General features: G+C 50.2%; 1 protein-coding gene across 10 annotated transcripts in view; it reads left to right on the top strand.

Annotated features, from left to right (window-relative positions):
• Positions 1-893: 893 nt before the first annotated feature.
• WNK2 (WNK lysine deficient protein kinase 2) overlaps positions 894-9,744 on the top strand; it is a 117,178-nt gene continuing 108,327 nt past the window's right edge. For 4 of the 10 annotated variants that reach the window (XM_075053115.1, XM_075053116.1, XM_075053117.1 and 1 more), the window contains exons 1-2: positions 900-1,209; positions 1,626-2,432. In XM_075053115.1, the coding sequence (XP_074909216.1) occupies positions 1,653-2,432 (780 nt within the window). In that variant the 5' untranslated portion in view covers positions 900-1,209; positions 1,626-1,652. Of the gene's footprint in view, positions 1,210-1,625; positions 2,433-9,744 lie in introns of all 10 variants that reach the window. The other 6 variants (XR_012653861.1, XM_075053121.1, XM_075053120.1 and 3 more) reach the window with 4 other exon arrangements.

The raw sequence follows: 9,744 nt of genomic DNA, 5'->3' as shown, positions 1-9,744 counted from the left end.
TCTTCTTTTTTTCATTTAGTGAAATTTTAATCGCTCATAAAAATGGTACGTTTGTATGAACCTAGTCCTTAAGAAAGCAAGCCTGACAGTAGTGGACACCAGAGTCCTTCCGTGACCTGATGGAGCAGGACTGTCACAGCCGCTGATGGGCGCAGGCTTCAGCGGGTTGAGCGGCCCCCGACCTCCCCGGGGGGAAGCGCGGCGTGGCCTGCCCACCCGAGTTTGCCCCAGCCTAGCCCAACGCCAAGCTTCAGTCACAACGAACCGCGAGGTCGGTATTGACAGAACGGTAACACGAACTGCTAGGAAGGAAGGAAAAAAACCCCAAAAACCGAACAAAGAAAAACCCAGGCGCGTGTCGAAGCCCACGGCACCGAGAGGCAGGGTGCTGCATGCCGGCGTTACTGCCCGTCCACGCTCTCCCATCTGAAGGGCTCTGCAGAACGACGAGCAGGGAGCGCTCTCCGTTTCCTCCCGGCAACCTGCCCCTCACTCGCGCCCAAGCACAAGCGGCCGTCTGCCGCAGGCACCCCCGCGCCCCCCGGGGGGCCGGGGAGCGGACCCTGCCGCGGGCCGGGACCCGCACCCACGCCGCCCCCCCCCCTCCTCCTCCGTGCGGGGGCACCTGCCCGCGGGGGGCGGGCGCTCCCCCCGGGGCCCCTCCCGCGCCGCGCCGCGGGGCCGGGCGGGGCGCGCGGATCCTCCCATTGTCTCCGCCGGCGGCGGAGGGGGCGGGGGCGGGCCGGGGGGGTAGGGGGGGCCGCCCTCCGCCGCCTCATTGGCGGCCGCCGAGCGCCGGTGCCTTAAATGGGGCGCTCGGCGGGGAGCGCTTCCCATTGACAAAAGCGCGGCGGCGGGGCGGGGGCGGAGGAGCGGGGCCGGGGAGGGCGGGGGGCGGCGGCGGCCGTCGCCCGTGGGGGCGCGGCGGAGGCTGCCGCAGGGCTGGCCGCGGGCAGGGGCGCAGCCCGCGCCCTGAGCCGCCGGGCGCGGAGCGGCGCGGAGCGGGGAGGCCGGCACTGCGGGCGGGGGCGTGCTGCAGCGCGCAGGGGCGGGCCGCGGAGCTCCGCCGCCGGCAGCCGGCTCCCCCGGCACCCTGTCCGCGGCGCGCACACCCAGCCAGGCGCACGCACGGCGGTACCCGCCCCTTCTCCCCGCCGCCCTTCTCATCCCCGTCCATGGCGCTGAGGACGGCAGCCCCCCGCTCCGCACGTAAGTCGGCGGCTCCGCCGCGCCTTTGTGCGCGGCCCTGCCCGCCCCCGCCGCAGGTGAGGCGGCCCGGCCGCGCACCTGAGCCCGGGGCATCCCGCGGGGCCGCCCGGCGCTCCCGGCCCCGCGGCCGCTGCGCTGCGCGGCTGCCCGGGCAGGCGGGAGGGGAGGGGGCGAAGGGAAGGGGGGGGGGGCGGGCAGGGCGGCCGCGGTGGCTGCGGGGAGCCCGGCTCGCCGCAGCCCTCCCGCCTCGAAGCCCCGGTGTGGCTCTGCCCGCTGGGGCGAGCCCTGGGGCCGGGAGTGCCCGCGGGCGGCGGCGGTGGGGCGGGGGGTGGGGAGCGGCGGCCGGCGGCCGGGGCCGAGCCCGAGCGGCGGCCGGCGGTGCGTCAGGGCGCTGCGCTCTGCTTTGCCCCTCGCAGGTGGCGGTGGGGCGGCTCGGCGCGGGCATGGACCACGGTGACTTCCCCGGCCCGGGGGCGGCGGCGGCGGCGGGCGCTGAAACCTCAGACCTAATGGAAACTGGGGGCGATGCCAGATCGGCACCTCGGCGGGGAGGCAGAGGAGGAGGAGGAGGAGGCGGCGGCGGCCGTGGCGGGGTTCCAGCGACTGCCGAGCCCAGCGCTCCCCCGGCTGCGGAGACGAGCATGAATATTGATGGGCCCGTCGGTGGCGGGAGGAGCGGGGCGGCCGCTGCGGCAGCGCCGGGAGCCCCTGCCCCGCCGCTCCGCGCCCCCTGCTCCAGGGATCCCAAACTGGTCCATCAGCGGTTCCTGCGGAGGAGCGTGGTGGACTCGGACCAGGAGGAGCCTGCTTTCGACCTGCCCGAGGCCGAGCACCAGAGGAAAATTATCCTGCTCCCCAAAACCCGGAGGATAATTGCGGAGAGGGCGAAGGCAGGGCACGGGGCCGCGGAGAAGGTGTGCCTGGGGGCCGAGCCTTCTGGGGAGCCGAAGGCAGCGCCAGCCCCCGGCAGCGTCGTGGGGGCTGAAGAGCAGAAGGAAGCGGGCAGAGATGTGGAGAGGAAAGAGGCGTCGGACGCTGCCAAGGACCAGAGCAAGGCTAAGAAAGAGGAGCCTGAGGAGGAGGCCGATATGAAGGCGGTTGCCACCTCGCTGGATGGCAGGTTCCTAAAGTTTGATATTGAACTCGGGAGGGGATCCTTCAAAACGGTCTATAAGGGTCTGGACACGGAGACGTGGGTGGAAGTTGCGTGGTGTGAACTTCAGGTAAGCCGAGCTGATCCTCCTGTGTTTTTTCTGCTTTGTAAGCCTAGGAGCTAAGGGCAACATGCCGGTGTCATCTACAGAAGCTCGGCTTTGAGCAGCCTTTATAGTCACCATCGCTTAGTATCCAGTGTCTAACTATAGCGCAATATTCTCATTGGCTCCCAGTCCACCACCTTATGTACACTCCTCCCAGGCTTAACCCTCTCGGCCCTGGGACCTGACCGCCGACGCTAACGATGTTAGTGTAGGGCCTGTCGTATTGCATAAAAAGGTCATGAGTTACTCGCTCTGAATGCGCAAAGCATGCCGACAAGAGCTGAACGGAGCGCCTCTCTTCCCCCTGACCCCTAGCCGCTGTGGGCTGATGCTTCAGAAGGCAGCGGCTTGATTTAGCAGGAGTGGAGCAGCAGGTCTCTATTAAAAAGACGCTGAACATAAATGAACTTGGGAGTGCATTTGCAGGGGTGAACTTTCCTTTTGCTGTGAATGTAAATGCATTATGCTTTTATAAAGATTGAAGACCTGCTGCCCCCTTGCTCACCCTTTCCCCTGCTCTGAAATTGTGACTGTTGCCACCTTCTTTTGAATCAAACCTCCAGAAGTACCTCAGTGCTTGCCTCTTTTTAGCCATCATGAGCTAGTGCTTCAGTTAGGTCAAAGACCTGTCTGTCCAAATACCTTTTACAAAGAAGATTTTAAATAAAAGATTCGACTTGAGTTCTAGATCTTGAGAGTGAAGTCATCCAGTAATGTCTAAAGAGAGTGAAGGTTTAGATACTGTCTTTTGCTGGTTGGGGACATCGCCATTGCCCTTTTCTTAGTGATTTTTAGATTCTGTAAAAATGACAGTAGCATATGCTTAATTTTTTTTCTTTGTGAAGCTTTTAGTGGCTGTTACTTACCTCATTTCTGTTGGCATCTGTTTGAATGAAACCTATCTAAGAAAGACCTGAGACAGAATTTTTTTTAGCTATTACTTAGTCTGAGTTACTTCGTAATTTTGGTGGGAACCAAAAGATTTAACTCTTAGTTATAATTTGGGGTCCTTAAATGCCCACTGGCTGACTGAGCTGTATGGCCTACCAGAGTATTTGAGAATAGCATGTAAATAATGTGATATAACAAGCCTGAGCTTCTGATTGTTTATTTTTAACATTGGCCCAATCTGTTTGTAAATTGCTCCTGGCTTCCTGGGATAGGTGGGGAGGGATGCACAACCACATCTATTCCCTAATGATTTCATTACACAATATAATCACAATCCACTGCAGTGCTACTTCCTTACGGAGTATGAGGAGCACTTCTCAGTCTTCGTAGTTGTGCGTTCCCCTGGCTTTTATTAGACAGGGATGCAGAACGTAGAGCCGCAGCAGCTGGGCAAGGTATGGCCGCAGAGCGGAAGATGCGATGGGCTGGTGCTGAGGGGTTTAACCCCTCTCCCCCAGCCTGGAGGGGTTCTGGAGGGCTCATGGGGAAAGGGGAGAGCCTGTGGGATTGCCAAGGGGATTTAAAGGGGAGTTGAGCGAGGTGGGTGTTGCTGGGAGGAGAGCCTTGCCGGCAGGCCTGGTCTTTGTCTGGCTTCTGCTTGAAGCTGAATCGCCAGCGTGTAAGGCTTTTACTTCGGCAGCTTGAGATGTATTTTGGATGATAACTGGGATGCCGTCGGAGGGAAGGTTTGTCCGTAGGAAGAGGCTGATGTTGTTCAGCTGTCGGCCTGAGCAGCGCAGCCCAGCTCTGTCACTGCAGAGCAATCGCACAGATCAGGAATTCATCTTGTTGCCAAATTTTCTAGGTATGCTCTAGCAGGGGAATTGAAATAGATGCATTTTCAACATATTTTCTGTAACAGAATAGCTTTAATGACAAAAGACTGCCAAATGTATTGGAGAACTCGGTGTATGGAAATGCCAGTGTTTGGGTCACACCTAAGAAAGAGATTGGGAAGGGAAAATTGCAGTGTGAAGCTTACCTGATGATTGGTTTTCTCATTTCAAGTTACACTGGTTTAGGAATTCCTGAACTGACTGCATGTGAAGAAATAATCTGTAATAATTCCCTGATTCCCACTAGTTTCCATTATACATGCTTCAGCTTAAATCAGATCTTACTACTAGATATTTTCAATTTAATACAGAATTTATTTTAGGGCTCTAATCGTAGAAAGAAAACTCTCTTTATTATTTGACTGCTTTAGAGAAATTGGTGTGAATCCATAGAAGTAGGTGAGGGCTGCTGGTTCTCAAACACTGCTGTCTGCTTGCCGTGCAGATTTGGAGGTGATGCTGGAGGCCAGGTAATGTGAGATGGTATGTGAATTTTGAAAGCCAGTACTTTAGTCTGGATTAGGAAAGCCTGAATGACAAAAGGCTTTACTCACCATGGGATTAAAGCCTTTGCTTCTAGGATGAGTTTGCATGAAGGAAGCAATCAGGAGAAGGTGTGAATAGCTGTGTGTTGTCTTGGGCTTTTTGGTTTGTAGAGTACTCTCTTAATTCGACTAGGGAGTTTTATTGGGAAAACAGTCAGAGGGTGCTGTCAAGTAATTGCTTCATTCATGGCATTTGAAAATTTTTGTAAGCTGTGCCAGTTAGGTATGCTTCCGTTTGTCTCTTTTAATGTTAAGTTCAGGTATACACAGCAGAAGACCAAGTGGAAGTGATCGTCACCATCCTGTTGAAGACAAAGTGACTTCACTTCCTCTGCAGTCTCCACCATCAAAACCCATCCCAGAGCCTTTTTGTGGAAAAATGGCAACAAATTGTACTTTGCCCTCTGGAGATGCACTTGTGCTTGTTACTTCCAGAGCTGGAGAGTTAAAAACTAACAGTATTGAGGTTCTATGCAGGCATTAATCCTCTGTCCTTGCTCAGCATTTTTTTCAGCCCAGTTGTACTGTTGCCTGTGTGTTTATCTCTTTTTGTCCGTCTGTACAAAGACCTTGCGAGCCATTCTTGTTCAGTGGTTTTATTTCATTGAAAAGATGCCTTTAGGGTTCGGAACCGAAGTTGTGGCTTGGATTAGGGTAGGATCCAAATGCTAACCAAACTAGATCTGGGGTTTAGGCCTGCCTGAAGATGGGAAAGCCCACATGTTGTAGGTCAAATTCTACCTAGAAAATAAGTTTATTGTTCCTTCCTGAAACTGGTGTATTGGAGCAGGATTAGTGTGCCCTTGCAGTTTGGAAAGGTTTGCATTCTAAGGTTTTCAACAACTATAATTAATTTTAATTGGTGGCATACAATTGCTGTGTGGTGAGGCTTCAGTGTAACAGTATTTCGGTGTTGTGCTCCTGAGTAAAATGTTAGGTCATGAATAAGGAATATAGGCTTTTGCCAGTCTACTGCTGGCAAGCCAAATACTCCTTTTAGTTAGATGAACGGTTTCAAAATCCCCATCCTATTTCCCTTTGGGAACACATAGGGAAACTGCAGAAGAGTCAAACCTGGTACTATCTCAAATGCAAGGACCTCAGTGTACTTTATGGTTCTCGCTTGGACTGTGAATATTGAGCTGCTGTTTGTATTTTATTTTAGTTTTTTGTTGAAAATGTGGAAGGGATGGACTGTCTCATCCTGCTGTTGCTGTACCCATGGTGGGAAGGTGAGAAATGCCCATTGTTGAACACCACAGGGGAGCCAGGCTTTTTCCACTGGTTGCCCAAGACTTGTTCTCCACTCCATGTACTGGTGCGTAGATGGATGCTGGTTTCTTCAGGACACTTGGCCTCCAGGTGCTCTGTGTGAGAATGCGTGGGAGTCCTTGGTGCTCCCTGGGACAGAGCTCAGTTCAGGTATCGGATGTTAGAGGTATTTGGGGAGCTATGTGAGAGAGAAGGATGGGCAGAGGTCAACTCTCCTTCCCCCGCCCATATAGCTGAAATTAGAAATCAAGGGTATTAGAATAGCTCTGATGGCATTTTCCAAATGGCCACCAAACCAAGGGGTCTGTAATGGTAAAACAACCACGGATAGACATGTTGCTCTCTAAGGTGGCAATTTCTCACCCCCTGCACCCGCAGCTTTTCTGCCAAGCTTCTAGGAGTATAGTTCTGTAGGAAGAACTTAATTATCTTTACAAGATAAGCATTTTACTTCATAGTATTATAGCACTTTCCTCTTTATGTCATTGCCAGTCTTTTCAAATGGCCTGAACCAAAGAAAAAAACGCAGAAGTACAGTCACTCAGGTATTCAGGAGTTTCAGATTTTTGGAGGGCACAGATCTTAACTGAAAATTAAGTTCTAAATGTGGATGCATTTCTGAATGCTTCTTTCACTTGATTCATATGCAATATTAATATGGGAACAGGTAATGTATTTTCTTGATCTCAGTTTTTATTCCTGAAATGAGAAGCTCATTCAGATTGGCCAATAGCTGACTGATTTTAATATGGCATGCACATTCTAGAAGTACAAGATGAGATTAGACTTTGTTTTACTACAAGGTGATTAAAAAGGGCATTTAAAATCATTAGTGCTAGACCTATGTGAACTTGATCATTTTTGTTTCTAAGGCTGATAATCTTTCCTTGAAGTAAAATTGCTAGTTTGGGTGGAGGAAGGGAGGAAAAGCATGCAGTTTATTTGTAAGTGTGTTACCTTATGTATGAGAGAAGGCTATGATGCTTATGTAACTATTTTCTTAAATTTTTAAGCGGTGTTTTCCATCTTATGTCCACTTAGATCTGTGATAGTCGTTTAGAGTGATACCAAAGGTGCATGGCTCAGATCTTTCTGTGTAAGCAGGTATGTTTGCATGGTTAAAAGTGGGAGCCTGTAAAATGGACAATGTTAAAGCAAATTCACTTTGCGCTATCTAGCAAGCCACTTCTGGCAAAATTAAATTATATGGAGTTAAATTATGTGGAAGGAGAAGGATGTCCTCTGCCCCTGTATCAAGAATCCAGGGGATTTCTTTCTGAAAAAGGTAACATCTTTCACTGGTGTTGTATTTTGGCTTTTGGTGGTGTCCTTGTTGGCTGACAGCATTCATGTGATGTTGAAATAGTAGCTGGTTACTATCTATGCTTTTAATTTATTGGCTGGGTAAACTTTGTTGTGTAAATGAACAGAATAATTTAGAAAATCTGTTTGGGAGAAGAAAGGAGGGAGACTGCATTTGAAAGCTTGAATCTGCTATTGCTGTGTGCTCATATTAAATTAACTGAGACTAATTTTGTCTGCTGCAAGTTAATTCTTGAGACAGTGAATTCTGTTTAAATTTAAACAATTGGGTTAGCTCTGCTTTACAGTGTCAATGTGAAAACATGTGCCTGTATCACTGGTGTTTGTTGGTATAGCTGTTGCCCTGACATGGAGAAGCATGATAGGGATATGGTAGCAAACTATTAATAGACTGCTTCTCAAATTCAGTAAATGAAGTAGAGCTGGGTCAGACTTCAGATTCTGCTTTTGAATCAAACAAGACTCGTTGCTCTTGCTTTTGAGTACATTTTACCTAAAGACTGATTGCATGCTCTTTTAATTCTGATTAAACTTTTCATGCTAAATGTGTGGGGTCCAGTTGCTGCAAGAGGAAATGCCTTAAAATAAAATCAGAACTTGGTGGAAAGGATATTTCTGATCCCTTTGGTCATCTCTTGTCCACAGCTGACAGGGGGAAAAAAGTTGATATTGCAAGCTGTTCCCTTAGTAATGTTTGCACTTGATATGCAGTCTGACTTGTGTGTATAATGTGCTTATGTTTATGGTCTGCTGCCTTGTTTTGTGGTTGGGGTGTAACAGAGGTTTGAAGAAAGTTCAGTGGCACTGATCTTAAAAGAAGGGCGGCAACAGCAATTCAGCTGTTGGTTGCTGAAGTTATCAGGGGTTTTGCATGCTCTGACAGATTAGAGATGCTGCAGAGGCTGGGAAGAGTGATTGTGGGGTGGGTAGATGGAGGGCAGAGGTCCTACCGTAAGGATCAAGTGTGAAGGGGCTGGTGAGGAGGGAGGTGGTGATAAATCTCCCATACTTCAGGAGTCCCGCTGGAGTGGTAGGTTTGGGTTTGAGTCCTGAGAATGGCTTGCTACAGCTGTCTGATCGGGGAAGTTTGGTTTTTAGGCTTGCTGTGGCATAGCTGTGGATTGCCGGCAGCAGGGTGGTTACCTGTGTGTCCAGGAGGCCTGTGGTAGGTCTGACTGGCCAGAAAAAATAAATTTAAGGTAAGTGCTGATGCATGATACCCAGGCAGCCTGTAGGCATAAGAAAAGGGCAGCCAAAGGCATGTCATGTGAGATGTGTGACACTTGGCACTGCTGTCGGAAGAGACATCTTCCTTGCTCTGAAATAGGAGGGGTTTATGCAAATAATCTTTAGAGAATATCTGAAATGGTCATGCAGAAGCAGAACTGGTTTTCTTGTTTAAGTTCGTACATGTGAAATTGAATTACATCTGGAAATGCATTATTTCCCTGAAGAGAGATTGGCCTACTAGAAAACGTGAGTGTTATCCCAATGTTGATTTTGATGTGCCTGAAACAAGGCAAGGGCAAATTTGGTTTGGTTTTGGTTTTCCCCTTCCTTGGCAAGGAAGGGGAAGTTGTTTTTTTCAGTGGAGTTGAGAAGTTGGCTAGAAACAACCTTTATCCAACAACCTATATCTTGCTATTCCTATGTAGCTCTGAAATGGAGGAACCATCTCACTACTTTCCTACTGCCTGCTCTGAGATGAGAAGCCTTTCTGCCAGGAGTGAGTTTTACAATTATTTTCTCTGCAGCAACGAGTGGCCGCAGCCTCTTCTGCGGTGGAGTCCAGACCAGTTGTTAAAATGGCAAGATGGCAGATACTTTCAAATCTCTGCTGGATCTGGTGTGATGATTTTTCTTTATATTTAGAGAGGAGAGAAAAGAGTCTTAGCTCCTCATTGCCTCCATTTCATTTCTGTGGAGCAAATAAGAAAAAGGCTTTGTTCAATTGGTGAAAGTGTGAGTGTGTACCCTCATTCTCCATACCTCTCCTCTTCCCTAAGAGTACTCATAGATCTTTCTAAATCCAGGTTCCACATAAACCACAAAATAGAGCCCATTTTATGTGTTAGATTGGTCCCTTGCTCTGCAATGGACTAATCTTCAAACCATAAGCAGCTTCACATATCCCTGAATAAAATCTCATTGTTCTCCAAAGAAATCAAGTCCATACCTCCTTTTTGGCATGATGTTTATCCAAAACAGCTTGCTTGTTGGGAATGTTGTCCATTCCAAATTAGCTTAGGTGCTGCCTAGCTTCTGAGCTGTTCTTCTGACTTTCTCCTTGCAGATGATCATGCTGTGTAAAAGACACTGAGAATTTGGTGCAAGGAGGGGATCACAAGT

The sequence above is a fragment of the Buteo buteo genome, chromosome 21 (assembly GCF_964188355.1).
Source record: "Buteo buteo chromosome 21, bButBut1.hap1.1, whole genome shotgun sequence".
Taxonomy (NCBI): Eukaryota; Metazoa; Chordata; class Aves; order Accipitriformes; family Accipitridae; genus Buteo; species Buteo buteo.
This window is presented reverse-complemented; position numbering and strand designations above follow the sequence as displayed.